General features: G+C 37.3%; 1 protein-coding gene across 1 annotated transcript; it reads right to left on the bottom strand.

Annotated features, from left to right (window-relative positions):
- Positions 1-4049: 4049 nt before the first annotated feature.
- Positions 4050-15355, bottom strand: LOC133999126 (cytohesin-3-like). The gene is made up of 13 exons (XM_062438293.1): positions 15282-15355; positions 14093-14175; positions 13775-13839; positions 11628-11694; positions 10513-10631; positions 8789-8869; positions 8520-8632; positions 8082-8230; positions 6851-6962; positions 6658-6734; positions 6436-6507; positions 6056-6204; positions 4050-4835 (listed from the first exon to the last, which is right to left on the bottom strand). The coding sequence occupies exons 1-13, from the start codon at positions 15319-15321 to the stop codon at positions 4751-4753; spliced, it is 1212 nt and encodes a 403-aa protein (XP_062294277.1). The 5' UTR covers positions 15322-15355; the 3' UTR covers positions 4050-4750.
- Between the last annotated feature and the right edge of the window lie 9150 nt (positions 15356-24505).

Below are 24505 nucleotides of genomic sequence, written 5' to 3' on the forward strand. Positions count from 1 at the left end.
AAAAGGAGCACCTGATGGTTAAACATGCTGCAATAGCTCAGTCACACTGTCACGTTATATATATTATACCCAGCCTGTAAACACTGATGTCAGCTGGGTGAAAGTCCTGCTATAGTTTAACTAATCACACGAAAAAGGTAAAAAGTCCCAAAGATCTCACCGATGTAGCCAAAGTGCATCTGCAAAGGAAAACATTGCCATTATTTTGTTTTTTTTAATGTTTTTATTGTTTTGTTTTGTTTTTTTAATTAAATTATTCTCCAGTGAAGCTTAAGTCGTTTTATTTCCTTTGTGTGCTTGGACCTGAACACCACAGAGTAGTCGAGGTGTGACCCCCCCCCCCCCCCCCCCCCGGTTACGTGGGTGGATTACATCACACCTGGGAGTTACTCTTGTTGCTATGGACACAGGAAAAGTGATCAGTTGTGCTCAGTGTCACCTTACTGAGGACCCTTAGTAACAGAGTAAGTGTTTGTCAGTGTGTGTGTGTGTACAGGCTGTGAATAATGTACAACGTGCTGAGCGTGTTTCTTACGCCTGCCTCCACACTTCTGTTGACTTGCACTTAAAAAACTGGGCTGAGATTAAAATGTGAATCTTTTTAGAACCACTTGAGATGCAATAATCTAAATTTTATAGTAGAAACGTAATAAAATACATGAAAACAGATGACCAAAAAACTCAAGTTTAGTGAGTTTATACCTTAAAAAGCCCAGAAATGTTCATAGTAAGATTTAAGGTGGAATAAGATATTTGATCCTTTTTTTCAACTAAAGTGAAGCTGTAGTTCAGGGGTGTCAAACTCATTTTAGTTCAAGGGTTACATACAGCCCAGTTTTATCTGAAGTGGGCCAGACCAGTAAAACCACTGCATTATAACCTATAAATAATATGTAATGTATATGATATGTAATATAACTTTATTATAATAAACAATCTATTCACAAAACAGATGAACAGCCTGAGATGTCTAAAGGAAAATGAGTGCAATTTCAACAATATTAGGTCAGTCTTTTACAGATTATTATGCACAGAAGCTGATGATTGACAACATCTTTGTACTTTTTAGTATATGAATTATATATATTAATGTATTTTTAAGAGGACTGTATTCATGGTCAGGTCAAAACCTCTGAAGCAGCAGAATTACTTTTTCTTCATTTTCTTCATTTTCTTCCATTTTCTTCACATTTTCTGGCCCGTATGTTTGACACCCCTGCTGTAGACTAAGCTTTTTACATTAATGATTAAAGGGTTTAGTTTTCACTGAAGGTTTATTTGACACTGATGTTCTCTCTTAGAGTCCCTGAGACCTTTTTACATTTACAGATTAAGATTTTGTCATCTGGCCGAAGCGTCGATAAGGCAGGGACGATCAAGCATCAGAGGAAAGGGTCCTTTTCTCAAGTAGCTCACAAGGTGTAAGTTAAACAATAAAAGGTGCTCGACAGATGTTTTTTAAATTTGAATTGAAGTACGAAACAACTGGATGTTGACAAGTGCATAAAAAAATACTATAAACAACAAGAAAGTAGTGCAACAATCACTAAAGTGAAAGCAGCTTGAAAAACACACTTAATATTCTCTGATCTAATCAAAACCAAAAATAACTGTGTTCATCTTTGCTGCACAAAAGTAGAAATTCAACACCAGATATCACATCATACACATCATACTTCACAAATACAGTCATTCAAAAACATTTAAATACACTATATTAGATGCTACTTCATAAAAAAAGCAAGAAATAAATGGCTTAAAAAATAATGTTGGTACATGGGATTCAGCACGATACTGGTATGTGCATTAGTTACAGGTTTAACTGATGTTTGGCATGTGGGATAAATGACTCTCTGAGCTGGAAGCGATGATTCAGAAGACGGCATGAATCCTCCAGGATTTTATCTGTCATTTGTTCAGCTGCTTTGTCATAAGTGATAAACTTAAACTAGAGCGTTGTTTATAGCCTGATACACTGCCAGGTTTAGCTCAGGTGGATAATTTGTTCTAAACAGGATTTTAAAATGATGATAAGTTCAAAAAAATAATGCTTTACTTGCTATTTGAGGTCTCAGAGACCCCAGCTGTAAACCATGGTTAAATGTTAAAATAAGCTTTGTATGTGATTGTTGTTGACAATACTTTTCACACCCAAGATCCCAAATTATCACCTTATTACTTACCTGTTACTGGAGGTCTTATTCTCTGCTGTTGAATTTACCCAGTATGCACATAAAACCTCTACCTCTTTATCTGTGAGTGACGTTTTGGCGACTTAAAGCAGTATATTTATATTCATGCTTTGCCCATATAACATATAAAACACTAAATATTTTTCCTAATTTCGCTTTACACCAATGCTTTTTGCTCATTTCTGTATTTAGTCCCCTTCATCAAATGTGCAGCTCAGTTTGCAGCAGAGTGAAGGGTTACCACTTTAATACTGGTAAACATTTTGGGTTTTAAAGGGTCCACGTGCGGTTTGGTTGGTGCAAACAAACAAAAGTTGTGTTTATGTTGAGTTTTACTCTCCAAAACACATTTTCTCATTCTGTGTGTGTGTGTGTGTGTGTGTGTGTGTGTGTGTGTGTGTGTGTGTGTGTGTGTGTGTGTGTGTGTGTGTGTATCATTGAACTCCAACCTAAAGCATTTGCCCGGCCTGCTTTTAAATTGTATTTGAAAGCCTGCATCATTTAAACGTTTAGTGGCTTGCGGTCTTCTTTGCATTAAAACCACGTGTAGATCAGCAGAATGGAGGGAAACCATTGGCAGGACTGGGTATGTTCTCACGTGTGTGCGTGTGAGTCTTCATAAGTGTGCATGCAACAAACAAGGCAAGGACCCACCCCAAAAAAAACATTCTCCATAGTGCTACTAAAGGTCAAAACCGTCACAGGGTTCCTTTTAAAGAGGCCAAAAAAACATTATTTAGAAGAGAAAAAAGCTGATTTTGTAGTTATATTATATTATTACACATGAAGCAGTGGGGTTGTTTGGTGGGAAGTAATTTAAATCTCAATGAAACACACTGTTCACAGTCTGTCAAGTGTCTTAAAACGACAGTCAGGTGCTCATAATCAACATTGAAACCTGTATTTCTTGCTGTAATCATTCTTCCTGTTCATACTGACCATTACTGCGTTAGTGACGGGAGACACAGTCCTCCTTCTGTGCAAAACAAGTGTATTTAAAAGTTGATGTGAAGCTAATATGAAGCTTCAGCCGCCCAAATTAGTCAAATCAAGTAGACGTTACAGTCAAAGTCCCTCTTTTTGTTACTATACTTCCACCACAGCTCAACAGGGAAACACAAAGAGGGAATTTGATGCTAAAAAGACTGTAAATGTGTCGGATATCTACTTGATATGACAAACTCAGACTGCTGAAGCCTCATATAAGCTTCACATCTACCTTTAAATGCATTTTTGCACACTGTGGATCACTTCCACTGAAATCTTTTAATAGTCAGTGTGAGCAGGAGGAATGATTACAGCGAGGAAAACCTGTTTCACTGTTCATATGGACACCTGACTGCTGTTTTAAGACTTGGAACAAAAATGTGAACCTATCCTTCAAAGTGTCCGGTTCTTTAAGATTGAGCCGCCTGAAGTTTATTTTCCACAGGTGAGTCAATACACTCACACCCAACCATATTTGAAGAAAACACTGTGAGTAAATACATTTTGCATAAAGTAAAGATGGGTTTTTTTCTCTTTTCTTTTACTTTCGACTGTGGTAAAGGCTCCCAGGAAACTCCAACCTCAGAACCACAACTCACTATCAAAACCATCTTGACACGAAATGCACAGGAAAAGCCTTCATGCAGCAGATAACCTCGTTACTTAATCTGTTGAGAATAACAAGATAACGCAGAATTCATTCAACATGACGTTTTACTTACTTCATTACTGCGATAATGCGATTAAAAAATAGTCAGCATGTCATGTTTAAAGTCATATTTGAACATATTGAAAGGGGAAAAAAAGAGGTGCAGTGATAATTTAGCTCCATCTGCTGGACAAACACACACACAAAACCTTCAGCAGGAAAACATTTTAATATAATAAAACAAGTTGCTGTTTCTCCCATTAGTATACAGTCATTAAATTATACATAAAGTCATTAAATTATACATAAAATCACTAACATAATGTTAAAAAATACAACATAAAAAAATACTTACAACTTACTAAATAAAACGCTGTACAATTTCCACCTATTTATAAACATATTATAGGACTTCATGATTTTTTATAGATTTTTTAAAATCTATTTGCAGTTCATTTGAGTATTAAACCACTATGACACTCATTAAGAGTTCAAATAAGTCTTTTACATGATTTTGATGATTAACTGCCTTTTAAATATTAACATTTTCTCTAAAAACCCAAAAGCTGGTTTAACAAAGTGCTACATTACTTTTCTCCGACTGATCCAATCAGAGACATTTTTAAATTTAAAGTTTGGTGTTTAGCTGAACTGCAGATGTGTGTCAGTAGGAGTCATCAGCCCCTGAAGTTGGAGCAGTAGTGCGTGCAGTTTTGCAGAAGTTTTGAAGTTTGGTGATGATTTTTTTAGGATGGGTCATTCAACAGTTTTACACAAGTCACAAAAATCTTGCGTTTTTTTTTTTTTTTACACTACAACAAGTGCCATTTCCTAATTTGTACACTTTAACTGTGATGTGTTGCTCTTATGGTATTTTCTGGAATCATATGAACACGCCCAGGATCCTCTCGTGTCTTGTGTTTCAGGCCTGTGAGGATGCGTTGTTGATGATCTTCCTCTTGCGTAGAACCACCAAGTCATAAAAAGGGTCTTTGGTGACGCTTGCCCTGAAGAGGAAGAGGACGATTCAGTTAGATTCAGTAGTATTTTGTCTAGTTTGTTTCCCCCAATGTCCCTTAAAAGACAGGGCAGTAGCTAATTATTGTTTTCATTATACATCCATCTGATGATGTTTTTTCAAATGTCTATAAAATGTCAGAAAATAGTCAAAAATGTCCAGAAACCCAAAGTAACACCTTAAAATTGCTTGATTTAGACTGAAACCTAGAATAAATAACTTAAGTTACTAACCGATGATAATGAACGTCATTAATTACTTAGATATCAAGCTGTTTGAAATTCATTGGATTAGATTCACAATATATAAAGTGTGTCTTTTAACATCAGTCAGGTGTCCATATGAACAGTGAAAGAGGTTTTTCCTCTCTGTGATCATTCCTCCTGTTCATACTGACTATTAAAAGATCTCCTTCAAATGTGCTTTCAATGGAAGCGATGGAGGATAAAATCCACAACGTGTCCGCACAGTCATTTAAAAGTAGATGTGAAGCTCATGTGAGGCTTCAGCAGCAGAGTTAGTCATATCAAGTGGCTACCTGCCACATTTACAGTCATTTTAGCATCAAATTCCCTCTTTGTGTTTCCCTGTTGAGCTGTGATGGAAGTATAGTAACAAAAAGAGAGACTTTGGCACTAAAAAAGACTGTAAAGTTCAAAGATATCTACTTGATTTGACTCATTTGGATGACTGAAGCTTCATATTAGCTTTTAAATACATTTTTGCAGAGAAGGAGGGCTGTGGCTTTTGTTCCCCATCACTTACACTGTAATGGTCAGTATGAACAGGAGGAATGATTACAGCAAGAAATACAGGTTTCAATGTTGATTTTGAGCACTTGACTGTTGTGAAAAACTTGTCTTTTAAAGCATAAATGAGATACTGCTACATTAATTGTTTTACACACTGAGTTAATTAATGCTTTTTCATGCATGAATTCATAATAATTCATGTATCCTTAGTTTATCTTTATTGTTTGCTGATGCAACGACTAATTGAACAAACCATGAACAGATCAATCATTAAACTGTCGCTTTAGATTTGAGATGACAAATATTTGGAGAGCGTCTGTAGCTGTCGTGATCACTGTAGTTGCTTGCACTAACTCTTTGCAGTCATGTGTTCCAGCTTTGACAAACACGACTCTGGCAGGCGGCACATGGCCTCACATGTGTCTTCCAAGGTAACATCAGTTATGCAGCATCTCACCTGATCGCGTTCATCCAGTCGTCCCGTTCGTCTGCGTTGGCTGCGCTGAATCTGTAGTACTGGTGTTTACCCTGCACCACTTTGCCTTTGTTTTCTGTCTTGCAGGCCTTTATCTTTTGTCCTTGGGGGTTATATAACTCCAGACAATACTGTTCAAACACACATACAAACACATGTAGCTCCGTCAGTGTGTGCATATGCTTCTCTGTTTATTTGATTAGTCTTCTGGATAGCCGTGTGACTCAATGTTTGGAGGACTTGTGCTATAAAATTCAGTTAGCAGCTGCTGTGTGATTCATTAGGTTGTGTAGCAGCAGATAATGTTTGTGAGGAAGCTCAGTGCTCCTCTGTTAACCAAAGAAAGCAATATTATACTGTACCGGTTTGCCTGTGTACTGCACCTCCCTGACACACAGGTTCTCCAGAGGAATAATCCCAATTGGGTCTTTATCCTGGAGGAGGAGGAGACGGATGTTAAAGACAGACTGAACCTTTGGTCCACCAGAAAGATGGTTTGACATTTGCATATTTAGTTGATAATAAGAAATATTTAGAAAGCTGTTCTTTGTATTATTTCATTTAAAAAACAGAAATATACTCACTGTGGTGTATTCAAAGTAATAAAGGCAGCTGTCCGTCAAAATGAACCACCGCCTCTTCCAGGTTTTAACTCGGCCACCTTCAACAAAGAAAGGAAAGATTTAGAGCGATGCACTCCGGCTGTTGTAATCTCCTCTGAAAGCCTTGCAATCAACTCTGACTTTTCCATGTGGTTCAAATATCTCATCATCTCACCCATTTTAAGGAGCCAGCCCTCTCTATCTGGATTAAAAAATGTCAACGTGAGGTCATTCCCGTCATCCACCGGGATTTTGAACGGTTCGCTGCGGATGCTCGTGTACAAGCTCTGGAGGACGAATACAGAAGAGAATGTCAGTTTTATGGTAGATTAAATTTGTTTGTATTAGTCTAATTATTCTTAAAAATGGATTTGGATAGTAGCGGAAGAAGCACTCAGTGTCAAAAACAAGTCTACTGGTTGTGCTGAACTGTTTCTGTCAGAGTGAAAAATGAAAACCCACAAGATTGGAGATAATGATATAATAAAATCCCCCAAACTGGAGATAATGGTTAAGTTAAATTCCCCCCAAATTGGGGATTTTTATGCTTTTACATCAATGGACGAATCTTCTCTTTAGATGACGTCTACAAGCTAAAATATTTTCTCACTCATGACGGTTTGGAAGATTTTTGCTTGGCAACAGCAACACTTTACGAGCTTAAAACATGATAATCAGAGGGGTTGTTTAAGTTATCTGTATAGAGAGTTAAAGTAAAGAGTTTATTCACATCTGCACTATTTATCCTATTTATCCTTGACTTACTGTTTTATTGTAAATGTAATCTTTTATATTATGCACTTTGTGTTACATTTAATGCATCAGTTTTGCTATAGATAGGCCTGTCACAATAATTATAGACTTATCATACAATAACGTAATTATTAGCATTATCATGTCTATATATCGACTTATTGTATAATACATGGACATGACCTTGATCTTTTTCTTTATCTCAACATTGCCACACTTCACATAAGCAGCTAAGAAGCTATCATGTCACATTGGCTAAGTGAGTAGTGTCCTCCATTCAAGTCCTAAATGGAGACTGCAGAAGCGAGCAGCGCCACTTATATGGAATTAAAGGTAAATAACTCTCTCCTTGCCCATAGTGGCAGACTGTGTTTTCTATAGAAGTGAAGCGCCCATTCTCCAATCCCGAAGATATTAAGGGAATTAAGAAACACCTGAAGGTACCTGCTTAATGAGGTTTCTCATATTAAATTATCTAAACCAGGATAAGATTATTGTACTTCTAAACATGCTCAATACGCTCCTCTGAAACACAGGAAGAGGGAAAAGTAGAACCTCATCGTTAAGGGCAGTATTTAAGGGAATGTATTTAGTTTAATTTACTGACAGGACATTATGTATAAGATGTTATTAGTAGGACGTGAGCAGCTGACCGTGAGCAGCTCGGTGGGCAGATCTTCCCCGTGGTTGATCCCCCGGTTCATGGCGACGAAGCGCTGCAGGCTGGGCTTGTCTTTCACGTTGGGGTTGTGTAGACTCGTGTTGAGCATGATGATGGAAAAAGACAGGATGTAGCATGTGTCTGTGGCACACAGAATGCAGAAGAAACAAACAAAGCCACAGGTTAGTCTTCTTCAGCTGTGCATCATTATTGCAGCTTCGCCAGTATAAATTGCACCCATTAAAAGTAATAGGTTTCTGTGAATACTGAACAGTATGGTGGTGCTACTGCAGCTTCGCTCTTATTTTCTGTAAAAGAAAACATTTATTTTTCTTAACATAACTTTCCTTTGAGTTGTTTTCTTTTAAATCTATAGATTAAAGACACTGTAATGATGAGACTTGAAACAAAAGCCTCTGTGTGCTCATACCTGTGGATTGGAAGACCCCGGGGTTACAGTCACAATAGCGGCTTGCAAATGCTTCCATCATCCTGTCAATCTTCTGAGCTTCTCCCGGGAGACGAAAGCTCCATAGAAACTGCCTGCAAGGTGGAGGAGGTGTAAAGAAAACACAGTCACACAATGTCAGGTACATACGTGTCAAGAAGGAGGATTTCCACACCATCACAAAAACAAGACTAAAGGTAAAATTGGCTGCAACATTTCATGCTGACTTGTCACACTTTTTTGACACAAACCTGAGTGCCTGCACCAGATTCAGGTCTGAGAATTCATGCAGGCCCACGAAGGCTTTCAGCACCTCCAGATGCATTTCCTTCCTGCAGAAAAATGAGGAAAAAGGGAAATAATGAGAACACCAAATTGAAGGTAGATTCTAGGTAGATCATAAAACTGAAAGCCAATATATATCTTACATTAATTCTCTCTCTCTCTCTCTCTCTCTCTCTCTCTCTCGCTCTCTCTCTCTCTCTCTCTCTCTCTCTCTCTCTCTCTCTCTCTCTCTCTCTCTCTCTCTCTCTCTCTCTCTCTCTCTCTCTCTCTCTCTCTCTCTCTCTCTCTCTCTCTCTCTCTCTCTCTCTCAAAAAAATAGGATAGGGGGCTCCCTCACTGATTGATGGTGTGCACAGTTAAAATAAATGGCCAGAGTTTTAGATTGCTTTTCATCTTTTCCTGTGGTGAGCTTTCAGGGTAAAAATTGCAGAGAAGATAGAGTCAGACAGTAAGAGAGAAATGTGACCAAAATCTGGATGCAGTTCTGAAGAACAGCCGGGAAATTCTCTGCATGTTTTGAAACAAATAGTTTGGTTAGAATTTGGTGAAATACCCTTATTCCCTTTTCTTGAAAGTTAGATTATCCTACATTATGTAACTTCCTGGAGTCGTAACCGTGAGGTTGCCGGGCAACCAGCAAAAGACTCAAGGAAGTTACTGCATCTTGTCAAGAAATTTCCCCCAATGGAATCTGTTGTTCTTCCGCTTGTTTACACTTTTTGTTCTGAATAAGACAACTGGGATATAATTTGAGTTTAATAGGTGCTGGTTGGTGGATTTTGTTATTTTGGAGAGTCAGACTAACTGTTTCCCCTGGTTTGCAGTCTTTATTCTAAGCTAATGATGCAAAAGTGGTGTTGGTATTCTCATTTAGATTAAAAAAAATGTCTACACAGGCTGAGTAGTTAAAGTATCATGTTTGCAGAGCAGCAGCAGCTTTAGTTCTCCATCAGTGTCTACACAGGATGTATTGAGGTACAATATTGAGTGTAGGTCACCTAGATTTTGGCCGCATTCAGAGCATCACACACTATCACTGTAGTTACATGCACCAAATAGAAGAAAATAGACTTTCGGGTCAGAGTTGCATTCATAAACAGTGAATAAAACATGAGCTGATAAGTGGCCTGTGTAACAAGTAAAGTTATTCATATAAGCACATTTAAAAACAACAAAAGCTGAACAATGTGCTTTGCAGATTGAATAAAAACACAGTCATAGTCATGAGGATCAAGGGGGAAAAAAATGAATAAAAGCGAAGAATAGAATAAAAATTGATTAAATCCTAAAAACACAACAGCAGTGCACACAGAACAAATGAGCAGTAGAGAGTGAAAATGTAAGTTAATCTGTTCCTTCAGAGACAGATGGCTTAAAGAGAAGAAAAAGCGAAGAAGCGCATTTCCCAAAATATAAAAACTATTCCCTTTGAAACAGCTGCTATTAAACACACAGCAGGAGATGTGTATGTATGCATGCATCATTGATATTTTCTGGAGCCTGTTAAGTACTCTTTTGTACTAATGAATCTCGTGACAAACTGCAACCTTCAGAATGTAAATAGCTGTTTTATGTACAGTAATGCGCACGACTTGGTTCTTACATTATATTTCAGCCTTGAGTTTCCTCTCACTTCATGTACTCTCTCTTTAAAAATGAAACCAACCATTTGTTTGTGTGTGTGCTATACCTCTCTCCGAGGAAATTTCCTATGGCGGTCTTGTTCAGCCCCTCCTCTTTGTACAGAAACTCTGCCACCGACTCTGCTTGCCATTCCAGCAGGCCGTTTTCAACCAGGTAACGAACACCCTGTGGCAAATGAAAGCACGGTAAGTTAGATTTGAATGAGCAGTACTACTACCAAGAGCATGAAAATCAGGAATTTACGCACTTGAAACTTGTATTTTATATATTGTAGGTGAGTGGCTGTTTTATGTGTGTTTTTCTAAAAGATTACATGTGAAGGTTGGTCCTCTTATCAGTCATAACACACTTCAACAAAGTTTGCTTCTTCTGCATTTGTGTCACTGTTATCACCAATCAGCAGAACAGCAGATAATAAATGTTGAATGAACACTGCATGCTGTTATCTCTTTAATCACATAGGGCGCCATAGTATAAAACTTTATACTGTGTCTACACCTGCAAAGTAGTTACTCAAATTAATACCACTTAAAGACACCCTTAACCTCGAAGATCTTTCATCCGCCCACTCTTGCATTTCCTCGGGCCTGAGAGCAGAGGGGCGACTGAGCTTTAACCGAGGTCCTTCTTCTCTTGCGAGACACTTAGAGGAAGGAATGAAAAAGACGGAGGTTGCTGTGGTGAAGTGGCGCTTCTGCCCCACTTCAGGGAACAGGATGTGGTTTTCTCGCTTTTGCTCATCCTCTACGTCTGCGCCTGTGCACAGTTTTGCACGTCTGCACATCACGCATGCGCTCTCACGCACACACACACACACACACACACACACACACTGCTCCGAAACACATCCGTTCCCTATGTTGAGTTATCTTCTGCTTGTTGACCTTCTGTTCCAGAGGAGCTGAAGTAACTGAAAGCGATATCTCACCTACGGTACCTTTAATATGAGTCATTGATCAGATGGGACGTAACAAACAACGCCTCCATCTGAGTGAAGGTATATGTGACCTAATTAAATATTTCGTCAGATTCACTGCACTCACACACATTGTTCACCAGCTGAGGTTGAGTTTAAAATGTCACAAAAAGACTCCCTCTGGATCAATAATCATATAATCAATTAACATCTTTTCCTGTTTATACATACACATATAAACTCACTTTTTCAGGGTCCATGTTGAATTTCTTTTTCCCATTTAGAAATCTTCTGTTCCTCGCAACATTTTTACTGCAACAAAAGACAATTAAAAGTCAGACAACTGTAAATAATTAATGTTTCATTCATTCATTATCTTTTTTCTTTAAAAAAATAAAATAAAGTCAATTAAAAAAAAACCATAACAAACAGAGGATTGTTAATGGATTGTGTGTTTCATTGACTATTGTTCCTCATTTCCTTTATGTTTAGTAGCTTTATTGTCATTATATTGAGTGTCAGACAACAATATAATGACATTTAGATAGCACCCCCTGAGCCATAAGAACATTTAAGACAATTAAAAACAATTTAAGACATAAGCAAAACATTGATAATCTACAAGAGCAATAAAGTTGTATTGATCTAACTGTGTATTTTGATGTAAATATGTTAAATTGGCAATATTTACATATTTTTTTGAAGTTTCTGTTTATCATTTTTCTGGAAATGTGTGTATATTTACAAGAAGATAAGCATAAATACACTTCTAACTACCCAAATATCAATTTATCAGCTCAATGTGACATATTCAGAGCCATCATTTCACCTCTTTAACAGTTCAAAACCATTGGTGGAGGGTAAAGGTTCTTGTACTTTACTTGAATGTTCCCATTTCTTGCTAATTATTGGACTTTTTATTCTATTATGTTTAATTTGCAGCTAGTTACTCCGCAAGTTCAGCAACATTAAAATACTGCTTACATGTTAATCATGTAACACTTAAATATGCAGAAGTGAAAGAGTTCCTTCTGCATAATGATTTCCGAGAAACTGTGCCTCTCGTGCCAGTTAAGCAGTTATAATGATATGTAGCGTGGTGACACTTACAGTTTATTAGTATCAGCTTTTCATAGTAGCGACAAAAGTAACAGGAAGTCCAAATATGTCACAGGCGGTGCTCAGTATGCCCTCTTATGTCCAGAGCTGCAGTACATGACCCACTTTCTCCTCATAGCCCTGTGTTGCTCGATTTGAATTTTAAAACAATATTAATAGATTATGTACAATATTGACTGTAACATCTGAGCACTATATCTTAGGAGTGCCTGAAAAGTAGTTAGCAAACGAGCAGAGAAGTTGTAAATGTTAGCTAAAATTGATGGAAAAATGGTTGAAATAGATATCTTAAAGCAGTGGTCACCAACCCTGCTCCTGGAGAGCTACTGCCCTGCATGTTTTAGGTATCTTCCCCACTCTAAAACACCTGCACACAAAGCTTCAGCTGCTTTATAATGATTTAAATATTCAAATCAGGTGTGTCTCCAGGAGCAAGGTTGGTGACCACTGCTTTAAGATATCTATGTCAAGCTTTTGTCCATCAACTTTAGTGAATGTTTGCAACTTCTCTGCTCATTTGCTAACTGGTTTTCATGCACTCTTGAGATGTGGTGTTCAGATGTTACAGCCAATATATAATCATGTATATCATCTATTAATATTCTTTTAACATTGTAATTTGAATTGAAATCAGTTAAACTTTTCCTCACAGAGATATGGAAGAATAAAGTATTGTGAGAGGTGTAAACCCAAGCAAACCTTAGTGCTTATAATATATAAAATGACTTTATTGTTGGACCAATGCGTTTCCGTTGTGACATTCAACGGGGGTCATGTGGAGAAAGTGTCATAGTCAGTCTGGACATAAGAAAGCATACTGAGCACCAACTGTGAGAATAATAGAAAATACTCTTGTGACAATTTGGGAAAGTGCGTGACTGTGTGTAACTGTACAGTGACGTTTTGGTTCCTTCCTGTTACTTTTTTTACTGCTATGAGAAACTGATACTAATATACTGAAAATAGTTAAATGTTAATTTACAGTAACGGGTGAATAGTTGTTACTTAAAAGGTTTAAATGTATACATCGTTTAGACAGTTTGTTAAAAGTAAGGTAGCATTTAATGGAAAACTTTTTGATTTCTGACTCAGGCAAAAACACAAAAAACACAAAACATTGCAACAAAGCTGATTGCATGACTTCAGCAAACTGAGTATTTTTGGGAGCCGTGGGAGTTTAATCTACATGAAAGTGTTGCTTAAATAAGAAGGTAAAAAAAAAAGCCTTTGCTGATTCATAGAAGAGCTGTTCTTAAAATGTGCTCATACTCACTTCTGCTCCTCCAGATCGAGGTTGTGGATATCTGGCATGACGTGATTGTTGTGTAACCTCAGCTTCTGCAAGGAGGGCATTGACAAAGATAGCGACGATGATGACGCCATGGAACCAAGCAACCAAACACTCAATAGTGAACAACTCAGCGGCCAATTTATCCTCCCCATAGTTATTAAAACAACCTTCAAATCTCAATTAAAAAGTGTGGATGAAATGCCTTTGTGTGCGCTTGTGAAAGACTCCAGGAGTTGGGTTCAAGCAGAGGAATAATGAGGGATTTTGATGTGTGACCTAGGAGAGGGATACTGTACATACCTGGATGTCATCTGGCGGCTCAAACTTGTGAATCTTAATGTTGTCACTCTGCCTCCTCTCTGACGGGGGGAGTTTCATTGGTGCTGTTGGGGCGAGAGAAAGAATCAGCAGGTGGCGTATATTTGAAGAAGTAGCAAAGAGCAGTCAGGTCCACATGATGGAGCTCTGTGGACAACCTTGCTTACTCACACCTACGCTCTTTCTCACAGACCAGCATGTATTTTTAAAATAAACTACACCCTTCGCTGGTTAGAGAAGTGATCAGTGAATGAGAGAAAGAAAAGGGATAAAAATAGTTGTTTTTCTCCCTCTTTCCAGTCAGATAGACTAACAAGCATTGCAATTACCTTACAGTGTTGGTTAAACCCCTGTTCAGGATCAAATTTGACCTTTTTTTTTTTTACATTTGAGAGCTGTAAAAACATCATATACACATTTCTTTAAGCCAGATGTTTCCTAATGTGACCCACAGTATACCACAAATGGAAATAAAATGCATCTTTTTTTAAATTTAATGCAGCTGAGACACATTTTTACATATGCAAATATATACAACATTTTAAAAAATCAGCATTAAAACATCATATTATATAAAATGTTCTCCTGGACCATAAAATAGTGATTGTGAATGTCTTTTAATCAAGCAGAAGGATTAATCAAACATTTATTAATGACTGATGAGGAGTTTATAAATGTGAAGTGCTGAAGAGACTAATTATGAGAGTCAGACTATGAAAAGTATGTAAAAGGTTAAAACAATCCATATTGAATCAGACGTTGCAAATGTCACAAACGTTTGATAACAGTCATAAAAGGTCAATAAAATAAGTCATAATTGTAGATTTTAAATAGGACACTTCTGTAAGATTTGACAGCATAGCGAGTGTCTGTCAGTGTTGGGTAAACTATGACACAGAAGTGAATTAACAGAACCCTAAAATATTTGTAAATCAACAACATTTCTGTAAAAAAGCAAATACAAGTAAAAACAACAGGTTAAGTTAAGTTAAGTTTGTAACCCACAAAATGTAAGAGTTATCTTAGCTGAGTATTATAAACTATACAACTCATATAATTTAACAAAAAAATACTCTAAATCATCTGACATCAACCTTCGCATTTGTCATTTGTGTTGAAAAATTTAGACTTATTAACAAAAATGAAAGAATAAAAGCATTTAAAAACATACCTCTCCCCCAGAGGAAGCTGTCTTTCCTGCTTATAGCCATGTTGTTGATGGTGCAGAGCGAATGACGGCTATACAGGAAACAGACTGTGTCAAACCGAAAAATGGGTCGGCGCTACCATTGAGAGAGCAGTGACACCGAAAAGTCACAAAGTTCACCCAACAGTCTCTCTTACAGCATTTCAGTTGACGTGAACTGCAAAATGTTGAAATGTATGTGGATATCCTCCTTAGGAAATTGAGATGTCATTCACATTGTACCTACAACTATGACACAGTACTATTATTACACATCTCTCTTACTAAAGCACTAACTCAGTACAAGTACTGCTTTATCATACTGACGTCACAAAGTGCCACAAAGTACCAAAAGTACTAAGATTAAAGTTAAAGATATGATACATTTGCAAAATAAAAACCCAAAAGGAGCCATATTATATTTATACTTCTACTTATTAATTATATCTTTATTATATTTATTTATTTACTTCTATATTTATTATTTATTTTATATAACTTCAAAAATGTACAGTAAATTGATGGGTAGCTTCATTTATAAAAGTATAGAGTGCATCATCATTTTATAAAGTCATCATTTGTTTTGAGTGTATCTTCTGAAAAGTCTCTAAAAGTAACTGTAAAAAATGACGAAGTGGAACGTACAATATCTCTAAAATATAAATAAATGCAATAGAATAGAAATATAAAGTAGCACAATAGCAAAATTCACAAGTAGAATACCGTATGTGATGACTTAGGTGCAGAACTTAAGTAAATGTATTATTATGACACAGTATTTGTCCATCATGGTAGTGTAGAAATCCCATCACCATGTCATTTGTCAAACATGTCTTCTCCAGGAGGAAGGAAACAGAAGTTGAACAGAGAAGGGCTTCTGTCATTTCTAAATACGAGGCCCCCATCTAGTGGGACTTCATGTTTTTTATATAAAAACAAAGAAAGTTTGTAAATGTACAATTTATGTATTTTTACATTATTACCATACTTGTTGGAATGAAGAACAATCCCTGTAAAGTTTTAAGGCTCTTTCTCTGTGGCGCCATGGTTACGTTAAAGGGGACATAGTCAGCTTAGTGTGATTTTCTGTTGTTAATATTCTGTTATGATGCCAGGTGTCAGTGTGTGTGTTAATCCAGGTCAAAGCTCCCAGACTTGAGGTTAACATATGCAGTGATGCTCGCTGCAAGTCAAAAAGTCATGGCTTCAACCTGCTCTTAGCGCTTAGTTTGTCAAGTATTTTTCTACCTTACCAACGAGCTGATATTAGCTTGTCATTCATGCCCATAAATGGCCATCCCTTCTGTATATTGTTTGCCTTGTCCACTTATATTTTGAATCAGATGGATGTATTTGAGAGGGTTACATTAAGTAAAGTAAAGAATAAGGAAAAGTAGTGAAATATTATTACTATAGTTTGTTGACGTAGCCTACGGAGATGTCGCCCAAAGGGGCCAAGAGCTGACCAATCAGAACAGAGTGAGCTTTTCAGGAGGAGGGGTGGGCCTTAAAGAGACAGGAGCTAAAACAGCCTATTTCAGACAGAGGCTGAACTGAGGGGCGGCATAAAGAGACACTATAAAGCTTTTTTTAAACTGTAAATCATGCAAAGATATTCCAGTTGAGCCCCAGAATATAAATACAGACCTGAACATATGCACAAAATGTCCCCTTTAAATAGTAATGCTGATCATACTGCATAGTTCCAACACATTTCATTAAAAAAAACAAAGCTAATGAGTCTTTTTACTGTTGCTTAGCACTTTCTGATTTCTCAAACGTTTCTGTGGCTAGGGAATAAAAAGGCCTTGAATAAACAGATAATACTTGTTAGTAGATAGTTCATTGTTGGTTGTGTGTGAGTTGTTGACGATAAGAAAAATATCACCATTAAAGTTCCTAATTACAACTTCTCATGATTCCTGATAGTAACTTATAAAAGATTAAGTGCTTTCAGAGTAAGAGATGTTTATTTTATAATCAGTGTTATGTGCTTAGTTAGTTAAATGTCTGTGAAAAGTGAAGTGATAACATTCTTCTGCTTCTGAAAAAAAAGTGATGTGATTACTTTTAGAATAATGACCACAAATGGTTGCACAAACACTTTTAATAGCTTTAAACAAATTAAGTTACTTCCTGCTATCTGTCAAAACTCACGACTACAGCAAAAGCAGCGTGAGACAGACGCTCAACATCAGACTGGCCAAATATATACAGAGCATACTGTACCCTAGTTTGAAATGCTTAAGTTATAACAATGCACGTGATTAAATGTGCAAAGGGTTCTGTGCAAGAAGTCAGATATATTTTAAACTTCCTGAGTCAAGCTGAGTCTGTGGTCTTAATGCAGTGTAAGCACATTGTGGCTTCATATCATGCTGAGACTGACTTTCCGAAACAAAGGTCACTTACCCGAAGTTGCGCTACTTGTTCTTTCAGTGAGAACATTATTGTTAAAGATATTTAAAGTAAGCTGTTCAGAGTGCTCTGACTCCTCATTTATGAAAGTGTCATGAAATATGTTTAGATCTTCACATGTATCACACCCTGAAAATTCATAATTAACAGCTTGCTATTGTATAATTTTAGTAGCATTTCTGGATGTGTGAAAAAAATGAGCATTTATCTTCTCCATGGAAGACAGGCAGTGCAATATCTATATTTAAAGTGTAACATATTGCACTGTCTTAAGTTCCCCTCCTCTAAACAAAATGTGTTTTTCTATCTTAATTGTTCAGTTGGATGTTTGAGCTTCACTGTGCAAAATAATGTATGTGCAGAGTTTGTCTTCACATTCACCTCTGTTGCCCCCCACCTTCTGTCACTACTGTGCACCAGCATCATCCAACCCATCCTCCTGTACTGTTCACCCTGTTTCTACACCATGCTGTCCACCACTAACAGGAACAAACTGACAAAAATAACATACACCGCATCCAAGATCATCAACCATCCCACACCCAACCTCACTGAGCTCAACCTACAGAGCAGTCACACGCCTCGCACAAACATTAACTACCGACCTGGATCATCCTCTCTACCCTCACTTCACACTGCTGCCATCTGGTCACAGATACAGGACTCTGAGATGGAGACGGGCACGCTTCAGCAAGAGCTTGGTCCCGTCTGCCATCTCGGCATTCAATAATCTCCCCCAATAACCCCATATGGACCCAGCCCTCCTGAGTGTGATATATGTGTCGGTTGTTCAATGTCTGGTGGTGTTTGTGCAGTGTGTGTGTGTGTGTGTGTGTGTGTGTGTGTGTATGTATATTGTTCAATGTTTGGTGGTGTTTGGGCATGATGTTGACAGATTGTGAAAACAAATTTCCCCATGGGACAATAAAGGCTATCTATCTATCTATCTATCTATCTATCTATCTATCTATCTATCTATCTATCTATCTATCTATCTATCTATCTATCTATCTATCTATCTATCTATCTATCTATCTATCTATCTATCTATGAATTTAAGATGTGCATTTAAGAGCATGAAACTGGTTTGGAGCCAATCATGGTCCAGTTATGCAAGTGTGATGTGGAAACTTGAAGCCTTCCGAGCACACACACTGAGAACTGACTTTACAATGAAGTCCGAAGAGACATTTTGTATTGAGCTGCAAAACCTCTCTGATATAAAAATGATTTGCATATTTATAGGTTACAGATTTTTCAACAAGAGAGAAGAGTAGTAGATGTAATTTGATGTATTTTAATGAGAAGACCTTATAAAACGTGCATTATTTGTCCAAGAAGAGTATTTTTTAGATGTTTTCGAACATCTTTAAACATGATTTGGGAGATGCATTAAGCTCATTTAGTTCAGTAAAAGAAACAATTCTGACATTTTTACTGCAGAACTAAAATATTGCAAAAGTTATCTTAAAACATGTCTGGGGGGATATTTAATTATATAAACAATAATTCAGGTCCTTAGTTTAAGTTTTAGTAGCTGAGAACAAGAGATAATTGTGAAGGGATCCAAAACACTTTTTTGTTGCCGCAGCACAGAATGTGACCAAATTATTTAGACAGTAGTGGGAAAACTCTGAAGTGAAATTTTTAATGCAGATTTAACAGACTGTAGCAGTAAAAGTGTCTAAAATAATTGTGTTCATTGTGCCGAAGCATCTCTCTCAGAGCGAAAAACTAAAAACACAGAAGACTGCAGATAATGAAATAATAATAAAATCCACACAAAGTTGGGGACACAATTATTTTTGTGTGTGTGTGTGTGTGTATATTTATCTTGAGGTCCTAATTACAAGTTTTAATAGTTTTAGAACAACAAAGTCGAGTTAGTGGTGAAAGAAATCTGCATGCTCGTGTTTTGTGGCAGCACAGACTATGGAAAAATATGACTCTTCTCTCACTGCCAAACTACTTCATTGCAGACATAAAAAGGAATAAAACCAGAACAAACAAGTCTGACAATGATTTCTCAGCTGAATTGTTCTGAGTTGACCCTTGTCAAATTAAGTACATTTCTCCTGCTGTCAATCACCGGGAGCATTTGTTATAAGACAAGGTAATCTACCAGCCGCAGCCTGGTGTGTCTGCGATGCTTTGAACCGCCTCTATCATTGTATTCTTTTATCCATAATGAGGAGCGCTTTGTTCCCACAATCCCATATTTAGTGGGATAAAACATGTGATAAGACCCAAAAGGACTTTTTAAAGTCTTGAGTCGTGGAGAATCAGAAAAGAGGAAATGTAAGACACTTGAATTGATCAGCATGCTGCTCGACTCTCTACGAGCCTTCGTCAAAGCAATTACTTCCAAAATGGGCTTCAGCAGCTGTTGTGTTGAAAGTCCCACACTGCAGCGGCAAGTCACAAGGAAAACGCACTCACTCTGGATCCCCTACATGAATTACAGGTGCACGAAGAGAGACGGAATAGAGGGAGAATTGTCCTTGATATTGGTAATTATTGGGGTGCCATCCATCCCAATTTGTGCCATTTAGACTCTCTCCGCTTGCACAAATAAGTGTACTAAGTGTTTTGATTTGTCATTAGGCTTTGACAATAGCAACCCTGCCTTCTCTTTCTCTATCCCCCACATGCCAACGCCTCGCACATCTCCCCCACATGAATCTTTGTTCGAGGTTTGTTACTCTCTCTTTTCGCTTCTCATCCAAGGTCCTGGTGTTTTATTCAGTTGCCGTGGTAACGTAATATACATAATGCAAATTGACAGATTGTGGACCTTCAGGTAACAAATGCAGATCTATTTTAAAGCGGTGGGATGTAGGCAGTGTGCAGAGGTGACAGAGGATTCGTGTTTACATGTGCTTTGTCGTGCTTGTGCTCTGCAGGATTCACTCTCCAATTAGTCATGTAAGAAACAGTTCACATATATTATCTTATCTACAGACCCTCGGGTTGACTTTCAAATTTTATGGCACACTCTCCTGGTGCTGCTCTATTTAATTTTGTTTTCATTGAAGATGCACAGACGCTGCAGAGTGGATTTAGGAGAAACACGAAGTCTGTCAGTCAGTCTGCAACTTCATCCAGACTCAATTATCCCAACTATTGGACACATCGCCATGAAATTAGTGTGAAATGTTGTGGACAGGCATTCATGATCCCCAGAGGATGAATCCTATCAACTTTGGTGATCCTATTGAACTCATTGATGAATTACTTTGAAACTTGGCAAAGATATCCATGTTGCCAAGAGGAGGAATTGTAACCCTTACATACTGTTCATATTCAGGCTTTTCTCATTATCCCCTCATAATTAGTCTCTATACGTATTGTGTTTGTAATCTTGTGTATCAGCTACACTAAAACATTTTTAGAAAAGTTGTGAAATATTTCCATATTATATAACTCGTCAAATGGCTAAAAGAAAAGTTTTAAATATTTTTTTTCTTCTCTCTAATGTAAAAAAAATTGATCAAATTAGACCCTGAACAGTATGTAAGAGTTAATGATTGACTTTTTTTGAGAGCTACAAGCAGGTTACATTTTTTCACTGATTTTATGAAAAATCTCAACATTTACCAGATGGATTGTACAGAAATTCCTGATTTCCAGATGATAAATCCTAACGACTGACCTTTAGTCAGTTTAGAAGTATCAGAATCGAAAGCCAGTGGACTCAAATGCACAACTCAGCGACACAAGGAGAAATTAAAAAATGATTGTACAGAAAAAAAACAGGAAGTCACTCAGTGGAGCAGAGGTAACACAGGCGCAAAACCCAATAAAACAGGCAGAAAAACAATAATGCTGGAACACTTACTAGCCTACAGGTAGACAAGACAATCAGGCAAATTGGAGTGAGAAGACACAGAATTGTATACACACAGACAGGAGAGACAGGTGCAACACATTAGGGCAGGGCCTGGTAATCACACAAGCAGAAAAACACAGGCGGAAAGGAAAGGGGAGTGACCTGAAAGGAGACAAAAGTTAAATACAACAAAATAAAACATGAAATAATGTACACTGAAAAGGGAAGACGAGACATGACAATTTCTGCTGATTAGCAAATGTTCTAGCTTCCTAACATACTAAACTAAGATGATGTAAACAGCATACCAGCTAAACAATAGCTTGTTCACACTGTCATTGTCAGCTGAGGGTTGAAGTCAAAACAGGACAGCAATAAGATCAACAAGCTGATTAAAAAAAACAATGGCAGGATCCATCATCGGTTTGCCTCCTGACTCACTAGAGGTGGTCATGTAGGAAACTCAGGAGCATACTGCATAACGAGGAGGACCACCCATTGTGACAGACTTGTAATGCCAAGGTGAAAGATTTAGAAGGCCCTTTATACCTGATGCAGTGACGGTATTTTTAACAAACACTGTTGTTGACTGATTTGATGTTGGTGTGGAATCTTGCACTGCCTACGGATTAATAAAGTACCTCTTGTCTTATACAAGATCCTTCACAACCTGGCACCATCATATCTGTCGGAACTGATTCACATCTACACACCCTCCCGAACTCTCCGATCCTCCTCTGCCAACCAGTTCTTTGCCCCATCTGCCAACTTAACTACCATGGTGTCAAGAGCTTTCAGCTGATCTGCCCCCTGCCTTTGGAACTCTCTCCCACCAGAAATTTGCAATTCGGACTCTGTTTCCACCTTTAAATCCCGCCTGAAAACGCACTTATTCAGAGTGGCATACTCTGTCTCACACTAACTATGCAATCACGTTCTTCTTTATTTGTTGTACTGATGCACTTTATAGTCACATTCATATTTATTTCTTTATCTGTGCACTAAACGTTACCTGATTTTTATTGTTTGTTGTACTGTTGTCGTGTTTTATGTGCCTTGTAAGGTGTCCTTGAGTGCTTTGAAAGGCGCCTTTAAATATAATGCATTATTATTATTATTATTATTATTATTATTATTATTATTATTATTATTATTGTTATTATTATATGTGAGCATGCTAATGTGAGCATTTTGCTTAAAGCACCACTACTTGCTGTAGACTCTTCTTGGAGTGTAAGAGATAAGATAAGATATTCCTTTATTAGTCCTGCAATGGGGATATTAACATTATTGCTGCAGCAAAGTGGATAGTAAAAATAGAAGAGTGTCAATAAAAAGAATAAAGAACAATAAATAATAAGTATAAAAGGAATAAAAACAATAATAGTAGGAAAATAATAGTAATAGTAACATTATGTACACAAGTAATATTGGTGTTGAGCGATAATATAACTGAGTTTGATAATGTTATTGTTCAGATTTAAGTGAAAAATATATATATATACATATTGCACAGTTGAACTGAAGTAGTAGTATAACTGAAATGCTAATATTGCACACTCGTGTACAGTCTCAGTAAGTCTCGACACCATTTAATCAAAGCAGACAGGATTTCACACCTCTTTTCAAATATAACCAAAGACCTAAATCTAAAACCTGAAAAGGAAATATCTAAAAACTGACTTACCCATAAACATGAAATACAATCACTGTCTACTCTCTCCATTGTCTCTGAGCAGAGCAGACTATAGTGTAAGGTTATATATAGTGCACACAGGTGAATGGGATGCTGATAACTTGAGTTTGTCTGCTGTGATACTTGGTTACCTGCTGGTGGGATTACCAGCGAAAGCGCTCACACATTCCCAGGGGAGTGCTTTGTCTGCTCCAGGCCACACAGTATCAGCAGCATGAATAATACCTGTGACAAGAAATTTCCATAAATGGATCCTTCAGCTTGTTGTGGCTTATTGAATGTAGTCACACACAGCTCATAGGTCTTTTTACATTTGTTTCCACCAAAAATTGGTTTAGGTGGTAATGAGCAGGTATGAAATATGGAAATAAAAAAACATCTGAGCCATCAATCACTGGTTTGAGAAGGGGCAATTTGAACATTTGGGATTATCTGTTGCCAGTCACTTGTTGATAAAATTCAAATTTGGACAAAGAAAATTACTTCCCAGTGGGTCTCGACCTGTGTGTGATAGTGTGAGTGGAGACAGGTGTGCCGGAGTCCAAGCAGAGAAAAACCAGCTGCAACCCGTTCCATTATTGAGACCTCGACAACTACTCCGAATTCCTCTGAGTATCTGCTTTTTGTTTGGGAGAGGGTTGAAACAGCTCCAAGGTCTATTTGGCACATTTTTACTGTGTATTAATAACTTCAAGCCTATTATACACGGATACATTATTACATTGTGGGGCTGAATGAAAGCAGTATGTCTTAAATCTATGTTCAAAATTATGCTTGCACTTTAAAAACAAGAGTTTTCATGTCTTTTCTGTCATTTCTTTAGTTATAAGTTTTCTCTTTCTGGTTAAATAATAAAACATTTCAGGTGAAGCTCTAAAAAAAATCTGTATAAATCAATAAATGTAACCAACACCATATTTTCTCCATTGTAACATCTATTAATTAATTTTTTTTGTACTCATGAGTTGACTAAAACAGTTTGATTTTCTCGGCCTGTGTGTTGATTGTTGCATCCAGCAACATTATTCTTTGCTTATATAGATTTTCACATTCGCCTTGAGTGAATTATCAACAATGCAAATAATTAAAGACAGGAGTGGCAGTGTAGATGTGACTGAGTTCAGTTGTTTTAATAATAAAAAAGGTGAGTGCTTTCTCTTAATGACGCAACTGTTGCTAAATGAAAGATTGGACGGCAGCCACTGACTTCGGCAAGTCGATACATACACATACAAACTCTCTCTCATTGTCACACACATCATCATC

This window comes from Scomber scombrus, chromosome 18, assembly GCF_963691925.1.
Source record: "Scomber scombrus chromosome 18, fScoSco1.1, whole genome shotgun sequence".
In the NCBI taxonomy this organism is placed as follows: domain Eukaryota; kingdom Metazoa; phylum Chordata; class Actinopteri; order Scombriformes; family Scombridae; genus Scomber; species Scomber scombrus.